The sequence below is a fragment of the Lachnellula hyalina genome, assembly GCF_007821495.1.
Source record: "Lachnellula hyalina strain CBS 185.66 chromosome Unknown contig00014, whole genome shotgun sequence".
NCBI lineage: Eukaryota > Fungi > Ascomycota > Leotiomycetes > Helotiales > Lachnaceae > Lachnellula > Lachnellula hyalina.
The window spans coordinates 185,617-199,130 of NW_022157128.1; the positions used below are offsets into that span (position 1 = coordinate 185,617).

Sequence of the window (13,514 nt, forward strand, 5' to 3'; positions counted from 1 at the left end):
TTACAACGGATTCCTCTCATCCTTAGCAGCCTCCACAACCGCTCGAACCATCTCAGCCTGCTTAGTGATAAAAACACTATGACTCGTCTCATAGTCCTCCGTCTTCAAAACTACCCCCTCCTTCTTCACCTTAGAAAGCATGATATCCTGATACACCCTTGGCACCGAGTAATCCTGCTGGGTCAAAATATAAGTCGCGGGAACGATTTTCCACGCACTCCCCTTAGTCTCCGTATGGAACATGGACAACGGCGACCGCACCAAGTGCGGAAGCGCCTCATCCACGACACGCTGCTCCACGCCGTCGCCGAAAAACAAGAGCTTCGGGTCGTGTGGAAAGCTCGAGCCATCTGCAGCATTGTCGACGAACTGCGGCCAGAACTGCGTCATTTGCGCTTCTTCCACTATACTCCAGATGGTGGCTCCGGGTGGGAGGATGTACGCACACATGTAGAAGAGGTGTATCACTCCCCCTTTCTTTCCTTCGGCTTTGCGTTCGGTGAAGCTGAGGCCTGTGATAGCATCGGTGCCGACGGCACCGCCGTAGGAGTGCATGACCATGAGTACGCGCTCGCCCGCTTCGACGAGGTTCTCCACGACTTCTCGGACTGCGACGACGTCTTCTGGGAAGGAGGCGTCTGGGGGAGATTTGCCGCTGGATGAAGGGAGGTGTGGGGTGAGGACTTTGAAGCCTTGTGCTTTCAAGGCTTCGATGTAATTATGATAGTTTGGCTGGGTATGCCAGGCGCCATGGACTAGAACTATGGTGGGTAGAGAGGCAGCCATTGCGAGCTGGATGTGTAGGCAAGAGGGAAAGGAGACAGTAGTGGGATTCTAAGGGTCTTAAAAAGCCGACAGTAAAGTAAATTTAATCAGCGTAGATAGCAATTGGTTATAAGTTAATAAACTCAAAGTCTTGAAGTCTTGAAGCTTAGAAGTCTCGAATTCACAAAGGTATACTTCGTGCCGCTGATCACATGCTGGTCCTTGCAGTAGTTTACTTCCTTCGTACATCGGAAGCTGTAATGCAATGCGTACCTACCTACCTAGGTACATGCAGTAATGTACTCCTGTTCTCAATAAAGCTTATCGATCCTATCCGCCACCACAAATATAAGGGGAACCCTTGAGAAACTATCATGTAATCATAACTCCTCGCCGTATACAATTACAATAGACTGGGCATTTGGTCTATAGGATCCTGCGTTTTGCGAACATCTTATGTGATTTGAACTTATTTCGTACGGAATAAAGGAAGGACCAAGCTTCTCCAACAATCATCAAACGTGGGAAAGCGATCTCTCTATCTAAGATCTGCGGTACGGCCCATGATCATTAAATAGACTTCCCCATTAGGCAAGTTTAGTGCCGAACTAACAGCTACTAGTATCTCCGCTATTTTATTGTGGCAAGTGGGGTAGTGGAGAGCGAGACTTATACCGAAGTGCACTTATCACCTGCGGCTAGCGCTCAATATCTACTGTATCAATTCGACAATTCTAGTGGAATTCCCAAATCGATAACACAGCTTTCTTTATACCCGAGAGAGTTTCGGATATAAGTAGCGTTCCCAAGATTCTGACTTGTACCTACCTATATAGGTGAACACATCGTAGATCGTTTTCCCTACCGATATTTGTATCATTGGGAGATTGTTCATTAGTGATAATCAGACTATTATGACGATACAAAACTAAAACTTTGCTCCTTTCGATCCTGCTTCTTCGCTTCTCCGCCCAATCACCGTTAGGCGAGAGAAAGTGAACATCGCGCCCCCTTTTGACTCGCTTGCAGCTTCTGGGACCAATCGAGTGATCTCCTTTGCCATCTCACTTCCATTCCCTGCGCTGCGCTGCGCAATCATGTCATAAATAAGCAGATTGCACTCGTGCATAGCAAACTCTTGATCTAAGGATCAAAATTTGTAATAATTAGTATAAATTCCAATCACGAATAGGGAAGGGACGTTAGGGGTTCGAATCGCCAACAATAGACGGAATTACGCCACTTACGCGGGTTGGCATTGACGCGATGTGCCTCTACCTGCATCAGGCCCTGGTCAGCCATCAGGCCCGGCAACTGGCTCGGCCACTGTGGGATGAGACGTGGATCTTGAGCCGCGGTCAAACTGAAGAGCCGTTGCAGGGCCGTTTCAGTGTTCGAGGCATCGGTCTTCCTAATGCGCATCGAAGGTACGTCTGGCTCGGCCCACTGAAGCCAGCCTCCTGGTTCTGTGGTCGCATAGCATAGTTAGATCCGCATCCTCATATAAACAAGCTTGAGCCATTGACAGGAAGGATGTCGTTACTTAGCATTTTGAGAAGGTTTCGTAGAATTGGTACTGGGTCTCCTTTCACCACGAAAACCAAGAGCTTTAAGTGCACAATATCATACTGCTCGATCAGCTCTTCTGGCACCTCGTCGAACACGTTCCATTGCCGAATGGTTACATTGGATGGTAACCACTCTTTAGGCGGTGCTTGAGAAACGTCCACGTCGAAACCGTCTAGCTGGGAGCTTGCTGGGAGTTGTTTGGAAAGGTCTGTAAGCCAAACACTAAATATGTTGGCAACACTCTACAAGAGGCAACAAAGGATAAACTCACCCTGTACCAGTGCCAATATCAGCTACTTTCAGGTTCTCTTGGGATTTATCGATCTTGATGCTAGGGTGTAGCAGATATCCGAATATCTGAGTCCATAGATAATGTTGTAGGTTGAGTCTTTATGTGGAATACGGTATCGGACATTAGCTGCTGTGGGTATTGAAAGAAATTTGACTGGACTCTGCAATCCTACCTCGTGCAGTCAATATAGTCACGGCTAAGGAGGTAGCTACCATCTTCTGCTTTTGGGGCCATGTTATGATATCTCGATCTCGGAGAGCTTAGGATTGCGAACGCTTCTCGCATGCATATGAGAAATAAACTTAGAGCTGTATGCACTCATAAGCTATTATGTCGACGGGAAACTACACTATTGCAAGATCCCGCTGCGGTGAGGCCAGGGAGGGGTCAAGCGGCAGGAATAACTGCACATGGCTCGGCATTTAATCTTCGGCCCAGAATAGTTAGGACTGAGGGGTGATCAGTGGGGATGCGGAAGTACCCCGCTATGTAGCAATTCGACTTATGGCAACCCGCAATATTGCCACGTGGTCCCGGATATTGACTTATCACAGTGATAGTTCTATTTGGGGCAAAGATAATTGTAATTTAACCCTTATTCAGATACTGCATTAAAGGTGTCCTTCAATCCCCGAAAAGTTTTAAATATTTCGTCTGCGATTCATCGGGAGACTATTATATTATGTCTAAAATCACTTATGAGTGGCTAAATGAATGAATGAAGATTCTGAAAGCATGTGATTCTTTAACGGCAAACTTATTAGAGACGCGTGAAAATTTCCAACGGCTTGATTTGTAGTCTCTAGAATATCACGCATTTAATTAGTTAAGATGCTGGTACTTTTAGGAAATACGCATACACAAATCAGCATATGCTATATGCATCATCGTGAAGACATGTCCGTGAACTAAGTGAATTCTACTGCTGCGAGTACCGAACAGGTATGTACACTTGCTAATTCACAGGTCACAGGAAGATATATGAGAGGCCAGGAACTGACCAGCCATATCATCCATATGCTTTTGAGAAATGGGGCATAGTTGCGCTGGTTCAACTTCACTTAACTCCCGACTATACCATAAGCACCACTGAATTAACCTTAAATGCTTCCGTGCTAATGACCTTGTTGTCTTCCTACTTGGCTATACTCTATCTATAGCTGAAGGCCACCCCCATACCTCCAATCAGAGCACAGCCCGCTACCAGATTAATCCCACTATATAGTAGTATATACAAGCTCATAATCTTTGAAGAAAAAATCTTGCCAAAAGAGCAGAAATAAAAAAGCAAAACATAAACTCTTAACATATTCTCAAATTATTAAAAGAAACTCATTAGAACTCAGGTCCAGGATTACTATTTAGCTACATCAAGAACTAATAAGCAGGAAAGAAACGACAGAACAAATGAATGAACGAGTGAACGAAATCCTTGACCGAAAAAGGATTCCCAACAGCAAGCAATTCACACGATATATGGAACGAGCTATAGACAACCATGAATGTACGAGATTAATACACTTGACATGCTCAGGGCGTTAAACAGCAGAAAAACAGAGTATGCCTGATTCTGCGAACTACCCCCTAAAGGTTTTGATTGATTTGAGATAGCTCATAGGTTGCACCAAGTGTCATAATCGCCATACACATGATTACACTTCCGTCCACTAGAAACACGCACATATTTCTTTTAAACGTGGATTCACTAGAAACACAGCCTATCGCCTAGGTTATAAAAGGTAGCCATAGCTAAGGGAAGGAAACCAAAAGATACTGGAAGTCTTTGCAAAGAATGTGTGATGAGAGAGGATCCTCTGCGCTCGCTCTGTCTGCCCCAAACTCAAGAGAATATTAGTCTGTAAGCAAGTCTACAACTGATATGTCTTAATGCACGTGTATGCAGCTAGGGGTAAATAACGCTGAAAATGATCTAAAGAAACTGAATGAAAACATTCCTTAACAGCATATAGATTCCTAACGCAACACTCGCACAACCCAAGTCCCATTTCCACAAGGAACGGCAATACAGAAGAAACAGCCTGCTAACAACCACTGCCATTCCCTTATAATAGTAGAGTGGCAGCTTTGTTTTGTGTGCACGTGCGTAGCGAACTAGATTTTGATCAGCTCATCTGTAGGCTTTCAAATTGACAGCAAAGCAGAGTATTATTGCTTTTTAAGTAGGTAGTGGCAGAAGTGAGGAAGTAAAGTAGAACTAAATTCTCACATCCATCAAACTTTCCTCTCTTTCCCATACATGTGTAACGAGAACTCAAGGCCCTGCAATCTAGGAAGAACATTACTGTCGATATAGTCTCAAGTAGTGGGTTAATCTCTACCTCTAAGCTTGTTGGTTCTTCCTTTATACTCGAGTACCCGACAAGTTTAATTTCTGGCAACTAGTTAGAAATAAATGGCAAGCAAGGAACTGAAGAACGTGTCCCTCGCTCCACCTAGCACTTGCTGATTTCAGACAATTTCCGTCTCTTCGTTCAATCACGTATATTCATTCACAGAAGTCGCGCAACCGATTTATTTTGGGTTCAGTATGCCATTGATTCCGAATGATCACAGCATAAAGCTATGTATCACTTCACTCATCATAGACCAGCCTTCCCAATCCAATCCAATCCAATTCCACCCCCTCCCATTTCCATACACCCCCCACCCCCCAACCAAGCCAAGGATGCATGCATGCATTAAGAGTATAAACAAACGCTCCAGGGTTGCGTACCACAAAAATGCAATTAACTTATGCCATGACTGCGATGCTGCAAAAGAACAAGCAAAGAAGGTGATGTTACATGGGTTTTTTTTGGGGGACTGGTGCACATTTAGGCATCGTCTCCTCCACGGCGCCCTCCTCGAGGTCCACCTCTACCGCCTCGTCCACCGCGGAATTCACCTCGGTATCCTCCACGGCCGCCTCGCTCACCTCCTCGTCCGCCGCCACGGGATTGGTTTCCTCGTGAGTGGCCGCCGCGTCCGCCGCGGTTGCGTTGGACTTCGTGGAAGCCGTCGTCTTTGGGTGCGACTGGGGTGATTGTCTATTCAAAGCTTTCTTAGTTATGTTGGAAAATAATTGCGGAATATAATCTTACCTCAGATGGGCTGTCTGGCTGGTCATCGGCCCAGCTCTGCACATTGGATGGTGCGGCAGGGGTACCAGTGATGCCAGTATCGGTCTCAGCAGCATCGCGAGGAACCTCAACCCATTCCTGAGATTGAGATAGGTCATTTGTGTTGTCCCAGTTTGACTCAGCAGCCGCATTAGCAGCTCCGTCGCCAAAGCCAGAGTTTTGCGGGACGCCTTGAATCTCGTATGATTCTTGAGCACCATTGTTTAAGCTTGTGACAGCCGGGGCGTCGAGCTCGGTGAGGCCGGCGTTGGCAATGGTGGGGTCGCTTTCAATTGGGTAGTCCTTCGTCTCGACAGCGGGAGTCTCCTCGGCCTCAATAGTAGTTTGGGGTGAAGGTGGGAGTGAGATGTAGGCGTTCTTGATATCGGCATCTGCAATTTAGGTTAGTTAATGCTACAAGCTCATTGACATGCAAACCTACAAGTGACCGGCAAGATGTCACCATCTTGACTTGCGACCTGGTCAGTAGGGCCTTGGATGATCTTCGACATGAAACCAACCGCAGTGAGATCTCCAGTGTAGACCTTTACCAGCAGGGATTCAAGAGCAATATTTTCGGGCGAGTCTTGGTTCTCCTCGTTAGTTCTTCGGACAGCAGCCAATTTCAAGAATTGTGAAAGTGCTAGAAGTCCATCCTCCTGCTCCTGCTTAGCGCTTGCCACGGCCTCTGCCTTTGCTGCAGCAACTGCCTCCTCCAACTCCTTGACTGAACGTTCAGTGAAGGTTTTCTCGAACTGCGCCTTTTCAGCTTGAGCCGCAGTCTTGTATTCCTGGTCGAACTTCTTGTACTGCTCAATCTGCTCCTTCAATTGTGTGCGAGATGCCTCCAGGGAGGGCTTCTTGAGTAGTTGGGCCTTCTGGTCGGCATTGATCTTGCGTTCGGAGACCAATTGCTCCAGTGTCTTATCAGGATTCTCGGCGACTATACCATCAACCTTGGAGGCATTGGTCTGCGAGGCAAATAGTTAGCACATTACAATGCAGCCAGAGTGACAGAACAACTTACAATCTTCTTAGTTAAGCCACGGATGTTCCTGAACTTAGGTTAGCTGCCAGCTGTCAAAACAAAGTACACCACCTAGCGAGATGCATCAAGGGATCCATGATGAGAGCATACTTTTCCATCTCCTTGATATATGGGCTTTCGTATGCGCCATCTCCGTTGCTGCTCTCGGCAGGGTTGTTCGACGCAGGGACGGAGGGAGCTTGGGCAGCTTCGACGGGCGCGCTCTTGGCCTTCTTCTTCTTTGCTGACTTGGATTCCGACTTGACTGGTGGGTTTTGGGTTACAGAGGCAGCCATTGTGAGGGTATGAAGGATGGAAAAAGCGTGAAGATGATCTGTGGTGCAATGAAGGAGGGCGTTGTACAATCGTTCTTGAAGTGTCGGTGCTGTAGGTGTGTGAAATTTTTCAGGGCGGTGGCAGATGGTAAATACAGAGTAGCAAGTTACTGGGTGAATTTTAACAATCTGAAAGGGTCGAGAGAAAGGTTATTCGTAGGTTTCGTGAGGTGGTATTAATGGTCAAAGGTGAGGTTCACGCTTCAAAAAAGAGCTTGGCCTTGTCGATCTTAAGCGAACTCGAATATCAAAGAAGCAGAAGGAAGGGAAGCCACTGCGGAGAGGAGGCAATCCAACATTAGATGGTAAGGCAATGCTTTTACGGTAAATAACTTTTTGCATCGTTTCAATTGAAATGGCAAAACAGACCTGAGTTCTAGCAGCATCTTACTACTTTATTTTATTCGCATTTCGACTCTCGATTCCCTCCGCTATTAGGCCAACCCCTGTAAAACCGTCCTCCATTACCCCAGGTTTTCTGCAGCCTTGTCATAATTTTGCCTCCTTCACTTCTATCACGAGGCTTGCCGCATTGCTCTTGACCTTATGACTCAATAAAGTGCATCAAGGGCGTAGACTGTCTTCGTTGTTGTTCAACCACTGACAGTGTTTGCCTGTTTATATCCTCGTCCTCGTGCTTGTCCTCCACGTTGATTCGCTCGTGGTTGTCAACCCTTGAACTTCGATAAGGAAAGCTACGACAGAGCCCAATTAACACGGAGCAAAGAATTCGCAATAAAAGTACACACCTCGGCGACTTTCTTGACGCTTTTGGCACTGATACCCCGCTCCCCAGCCTGTTTCGCGTTGATGCTGGCCTCTTTCATCAACCTGTGAGATTTTGTCAGCATTATCTCTGCAGAAATGCCATGCCCCTGGGATATTTAGATTCGAGAGTAGAGCAGGAAGCATCGCGTACGTTTGTAAGAAGAGAGCGTAATCTAGGAAGATCTAGAAATCGTCAGTAGGCTGTTCCGTCAAGACGCGTCAACACTGCTTACCAGAACATCGACATTTTTGGTGACATTGCGTTTAGAGTGTGCCTTGACAATCTTCTTGACCGTTGCCCGAGGATATAACTTCTGACCAGCTGCCATGACGGGGCGCGTTTCTGTGTTGAATTATGTTGATGTATATGTCCTGCCTCTCTCTCTCTCTTGATGTTTTGATTCCGCTCAGCCTTGTGAAAAACAGGGGTATCGTAAAATGCAGCCAATCAATCGCCGACCGCTGCTACCCGCCGCGACACGCTAACGGCCCTAGAACAGCGAATGAAGGCCCAACTGGGCGATGGCTCTTACTCTCCTGCCAATTCAGCTCAATATTAGAATATCACGCGCTCCCTACTCATGTTGAAGAGACCTAACCTGGTCTCTGCCTTAAGACTTAATAAGTTTGTCTGTCCCCCAAACCGAATTGCCCGTCTTCATTTGTGTTCTTCTCAAACTCGTACGGTCAATACTCCACGAAGACAGCCTCGATTGCAGCCAAACCCTCGACTCTTTGCTATTAGAGGCAAACAAAGTCCATTCAGAACACCAAGTATACGAGAACTTGCCACCATGGCTCCCTCTGAAACCCTCGACAGGGACATTCTCCCAGATACCGTCAAGGCTGTCAACTATGACCTCTCCATCTACGATATCGAACTAGGTGGCGCTTTCAGCTATCAAGGAACTGTTGGCATTTTCTCCAAGATCACCAAGGGAACCAAAGAGATTGTCTTGAACTCTCATCAGCTCAAGATTCATAGTGCCGAGGTTTCCGTAGACCAGAAGTCCTTCAAGGCTTATGACATCTCATACGATGCTCCCAGACAACGTGCAACTCTTTCCTTCACAGACGAGTTGCCAGTTTCTGAGAAGGCTACCCTTGTCATCAAGTTCCAAGGAACTATCAACAATGACATGGCCGGGTTCTATCGTTCGAAATACAAGCCAGTCGTCCCTCCAGCAACATCTGTACCAAAAGACGGCGAAGACCACGTAATGTTTTCAACCCAATTCGAGAGCTGTGATGCACGCAGAGCATTCCCGTGCTTTGACGAGCCCAACTTGAAGGCCACCTTTGATTTCCAAATTGAGCTTCCTGAAGACCAAGTTGCATTAAGCAATATGCCCGAAAAGGAGACCAAGAAGGCCAAGGATGACTACAAAGTTGTTTCGTTTGACAGAACACCAATCATGAGCACCTACCTATTGACCTGGGCCATGGGTGACTTTGAGTACGTTGAAGCATTTACGGAGCGCAAATACGAGGGCAAGAATATTCCGGTTCGTGTTTACACAACTAGAGGGTTGAAGAGCCAGGCCCAATATGCTCTTGATCATGCCCCCAAGATCATCGATTACTATTCGGAGATTTTTGACATTGATTACCCACTTCCAAAGTCGGATTTACTTGCAGTTCATGAATTTGTAAGTCCACGTGCTTATCAACTGCGAGCTGTTTAACCCTACTAATTCTTTTTTTTAGTCTCACGGTGCAATGGGTTCGTTAATTCTCTTAATCCATATGTCTTGCTTCCAGAGGCAAAATACCTGCCCACTTCAATTACCTTATTTCTGTGGATATTGCTGACGCTAATTCAGAGGGCTGGGGTCTTGTAACATATAGAACAACAGCTGTGTTATTTGACGAGAAGACGTCGGATGCTAGGTTCAAGAACAGAATCGCATACGTCGTTGCCCACGAATTGGCCCACCAATGGTTTGGTGATCTCGTCACAATGGATTGGTGGAGTGAACTCTGGCTCAACGAGGGCTTTGCTACTTGGGTTGGATGGCTCGCAACAGATCACCTCCACCCAGACTGGAACGTCTGGCCTCAATTCGTCTCCGAGGGCATGCAAACTGCGTTCACATTGGACTCGCTTCGCAGCTCTCATGCTATTGAAGTCCCGGTCAAAGATGCTTTAGATGTCGATCAAATTTTCGATGCCATCAGCTACCTCAAGGGCAGCTCTACTATCCGCATGCTGGCTACACATCTCGGGCAAGAAACTTTCCTAAAAGGTGTTTCCAACTATCTCAAAGCTCATGCATATGGAAATGCCACTACGGCGGATCTCTGGTCAGCATTGAGCCAGGCTTCAGGCCAAGATGTGAACACTTTGATTGATCCTTGGATCCGCAAAATCGGATTTCCTGTCGTTACAGTTGCAGAAGAGCCAGGCCAAATCGGTGTCAGGCAGTCTCGCTACTTGTCTACCGGTGATGCCAAGCCAGAGGATGATTTTACCACTTGGTGGGTGCCTCTTGGATTTGAAGGCAAGGTTGGCACTAAGGGAGCAGCCTCCATCGGCCTTACCAAGAAGCAAGACTTCATTAGAGATGTCGACGACGAATTCTACAAAATTAACAAGGACAATGCTGGCTTCTATAGAACCAACTACCCTCCTGCAAGATTGGCAAAGCTGGGTACCCAGATTGACCTTCTAAGTGTCTCCGACAAGATCGGTAAGTCTCCCTCCCGGCTTTGCTTCTTCGGTAGCTGCTGATAAAATTAGGTCTGATTGGTGACGCTGGTGCATTGGCTCTGTCCGGAGAGGCTGCTACCCCTGGACTGCTCGCATTTGTAGAAGGATTTCAGTCCGAGACGAATTATTTGGTTTGGTCACAGATCCTAGGTTCACTCGGAACTGTCAAATCAATCTTCTCGGAGGATACTGCTGTCTCCGAAGGCTTGAAGAAGTTCACACTCAAGCTGATCATTCCTGCTGTTGAGAAGATCGGCTGGGAGACATCACCAAACGATGACTTTCTTACGACCCAGCTCCGCTCGCTTCTCCTTCTAAAGGCAGGTTTGAACGGCCATGAACAGTCAGTCTTCCTTCCTCTCGAAAACAATACCTCTAACACACCACAGGGCAACCGCTGAAGCAAAGCGCCGTTTCCAACTCTACACCTCCGGCACCGATAAATCCGCCATCCATCCCAATCTCCGCAGCACCATCTTCGGCATCGCGATGCGCCATGGCGACACGGCCGAGTACGAAGCCCTCAAGAAAGAATGGCACACCACGCCCTCAGTCGATGGCAAAGAAATCGCTCTTCGCGCCATGGGCCGTCTGCAAAACCTTGATCTCCTTCCTCAATACCACAACTTCATCTTCACCGAAGTCGCAACACAGGACGTGCATACCGGCTCCATGGCACTGGCTGCGAACCCCAAAACACGAGGCCTGAATTGGAAGTATATCCAGGACAACTTTGAGAGTATTCATGCGCGCTTAAGCAAGAACATGGTGGTTTTAGATCGGTTCTTGAAGTTGTCGTTGCAGAAGTTCAATGAGAGGGAGAAAGAGCTGGAGATTAAGAAGTTCTTTGAGGGCAAGGATAATAGGGGCTATGATCGCACGCTCGGCGTGGTTAGTGATACGATACTAGGCAGGGCGGCGTATAAAGAGAGGGATGCGAGTGTTATTCTGGAGTGGTTGAAGACGCATGGGTATGCGTAAGTTGGATGAAAAGGGTAGATGTATCGATGATGTCGTAGCCGTAGAGGATTGATTATATTTGCTAGCGAAAATATAAATTAAATAAACTTACAAGTCAACTCTAACGGTTGTCAATCAATCCACCACAAAACAAATGCAATATCAATCCTTTCAGTGCAGTATAGAGTCAACCTCAATAACTCACCGTACCTCACATCCCCTACCTAGTCCATCGCGCTTTCCTCGGATATTTCTTCCGACGGAAGGCAGGCACACTAAATGCCTCCTGTATAAATTCCCAACATCCCTCGACACCCATTTTCCTTTCCAACGCAATCACAGAAGGCCAAGAAAACGCAAATAATGAACATTTAAGGAAGTTCCCTCTGCGGTATCGACAACCTTTGTCTCCATGGCGAACTTCATCCTGCTTTAGTTTACTTAGTTGTAGTTTAGAAGCGGGATAAGAGGCGTACTCTTCATATACCTAGGTACCTAGATTACATAGATTAAGGTACGTATCAAAGGGTACAACTATAACCGTGTCGTGAAATGTTATTGGCCGCTTTGTATTAAATCAGTGCTGTTATTTGAAAATTTGCAACATCTATAATAGGGATAGCGATGTTGCTATCATTCTGGATGTGAATGATAGCGAGGGATCTAGTGGCGAAGGTTGTACTGTTGCACTAAATTTCAGACAGTGTGAAACGAAACCCAGATAAACAATATATCATTCAATAACGGGTAGGAAACAGTATTTACTAGGCTTTTACAGGCAAGAAGTCGTGTATAAGTATAAAACTTCAGGTAGTACCACCATGCGCCCTTCAACTCTCAACTGATCTCCACCATCACTCCAACCTGAAAAGTCCAAAACACTAATAATTGTCTTTAACATCAAAAGTCACGCCCAAGGCCCTTCGAAATCAAACAATCATGGCGATGAGAAAGACGAAGAGCGCCGTGAAAGTAAAGCCAAGAAGACACAGAGCCAACCCAGCTCCGTCCCAGATCCAAAAAGGTCAGCCCCGTCGAGCATCCCCCTTCGGCTCAACACTACTAAGTAACTCTGAGCTAATTCCAAAACCCTCAGCACTCCTAAATACTCTACCCCCAGAGCTGCAAACCCTCATCTTCAGCTTCCTCGACCCAGTCACCTCAACATGTCTCGGTGTCACTTGCAAATCCTTCTATAAAATACACATCAATCTGCAAGGCCTACGGGTGCCCCTTAGTCGATCTCTTGGTGTGCTGGAAGGAGGTCCCGCGCATTTAAAGGGGCTGTTGTATGATTGGATGCCGGAAGACATGCGGCGTTTTAATGTTCTGACTGGGAGGTTCATGACGAGAGATGCTGAGAAGAAAATGTTTATGGAGATGGGGAAATTGGCAGAGGGTATTTTGAGGGAGAAGCAGGGACAGAATTAGGGTATGATGCTGATGAAGAAGGATTGTGAGGTAGAATTATATGGGCGCAGATTTTGGATGGGTTGATATGCGTTTACTTCTAGAGTGTAAATCAAGGATGAACTGCATGGCATAACTTGAAGGTGTCCACCTCTTATTTTCATTTTTGAATTCCAGTTTCTTTTAGATCTATTGCCTTTTTCTGTGGCTATGATACTCCCAGTGGACGTATATAAATTTGCCATGCTATTTCTCCAGGGTCTACTTTAAACAGTAGTTTTTTTAGTGATTCAAGTATGCATACAAAGCCCGAGAGGCGAGATTGACTTGAGAGTGGCCTTCGTGCCACTAAAATGAATACTGTTATGTTCATCCAGCTATGATGTGTGTAGAATTTTGTATACCTGCAACGCAAAGCTGCAGTCTCTCTTTGGGGTGTTATGGTCGAGCTGCTTACTATTGACACCGAGTCGGATCCGACAAAGAACAAATGCAAGCACGAAAAACCGTTCATTATCTCTATCCCAAAGCGTCATTTCGTTCTCGGAAGCTTTGTTTC

At 46.5% G+C, this 13,514-nt stretch overlaps 4 protein-coding genes across 4 annotated transcripts; 1 reads left to right on the top strand and 3 right to left on the bottom strand.

The window, feature by feature from the left end:
• Positions 1 to 786, bottom strand: LHYA1_G002033 (uncharacterized protein; the record flags this gene model as incomplete). The annotated part of the gene is given in 2 exon segments (XM_031147011.1): positions 1 to 57; positions 76 to 786. The coding sequence occupies 2 exon segments, from the start codon at positions 784 to 786 to the stop codon at positions 1 to 3; spliced, it is 768 nt and encodes a 255-aa protein (XP_031008541.1).
• A 4,640-nt stretch (positions 787 to 5,426) lies between these two features.
• Positions 5,427 to 7,068, bottom strand: LHYA1_G002034 (uncharacterized protein; the record flags this gene model as incomplete). The annotated part of the gene is made up of 5 exons (XM_031147012.1): positions 5,427 to 5,687; positions 5,728 to 6,137; positions 6,188 to 6,716; positions 6,773 to 6,800; positions 6,884 to 7,068. The coding sequence occupies 5 exons, from the start codon at positions 7,066 to 7,068 to the stop codon at positions 5,427 to 5,429; spliced, it is 1,413 nt and encodes a 470-aa protein (XP_031008540.1).
• Positions 7,069 to 7,802: 734 nt separating this feature from the next.
• wip1 (Inner kinetochore subunit) lies at positions 7,803 to 8,204 on the bottom strand (the record flags this gene model as incomplete). The annotated part of the gene is made up of 3 exons (XM_031147013.1): positions 7,803 to 7,938; positions 8,027 to 8,058; positions 8,109 to 8,204. The coding sequence occupies 3 exons, from the start codon at positions 8,202 to 8,204 to the stop codon at positions 7,803 to 7,805; spliced, it is 264 nt and encodes an 87-aa protein (XP_031008539.1).
• Positions 8,205 to 8,669: 465 nt separating this feature from the next.
• On the top strand, positions 8,670 to 11,566 carry APE2_1 (Aminopeptidase; the record flags this gene model as incomplete). The annotated part of the gene is made up of 5 exons (XM_031147014.1): positions 8,670 to 9,528; positions 9,583 to 9,589; positions 9,637 to 10,565; positions 10,616 to 10,928; positions 10,975 to 11,566. 5 exons carry the CDS (start codon positions 8,670 to 8,672, stop codon positions 11,564 to 11,566), a joined length of 2,700 nt encoding a protein of 899 aa, XP_031008538.1.
• Positions 11,567 to 13,514: the final 1,948 nt, after the last annotated feature.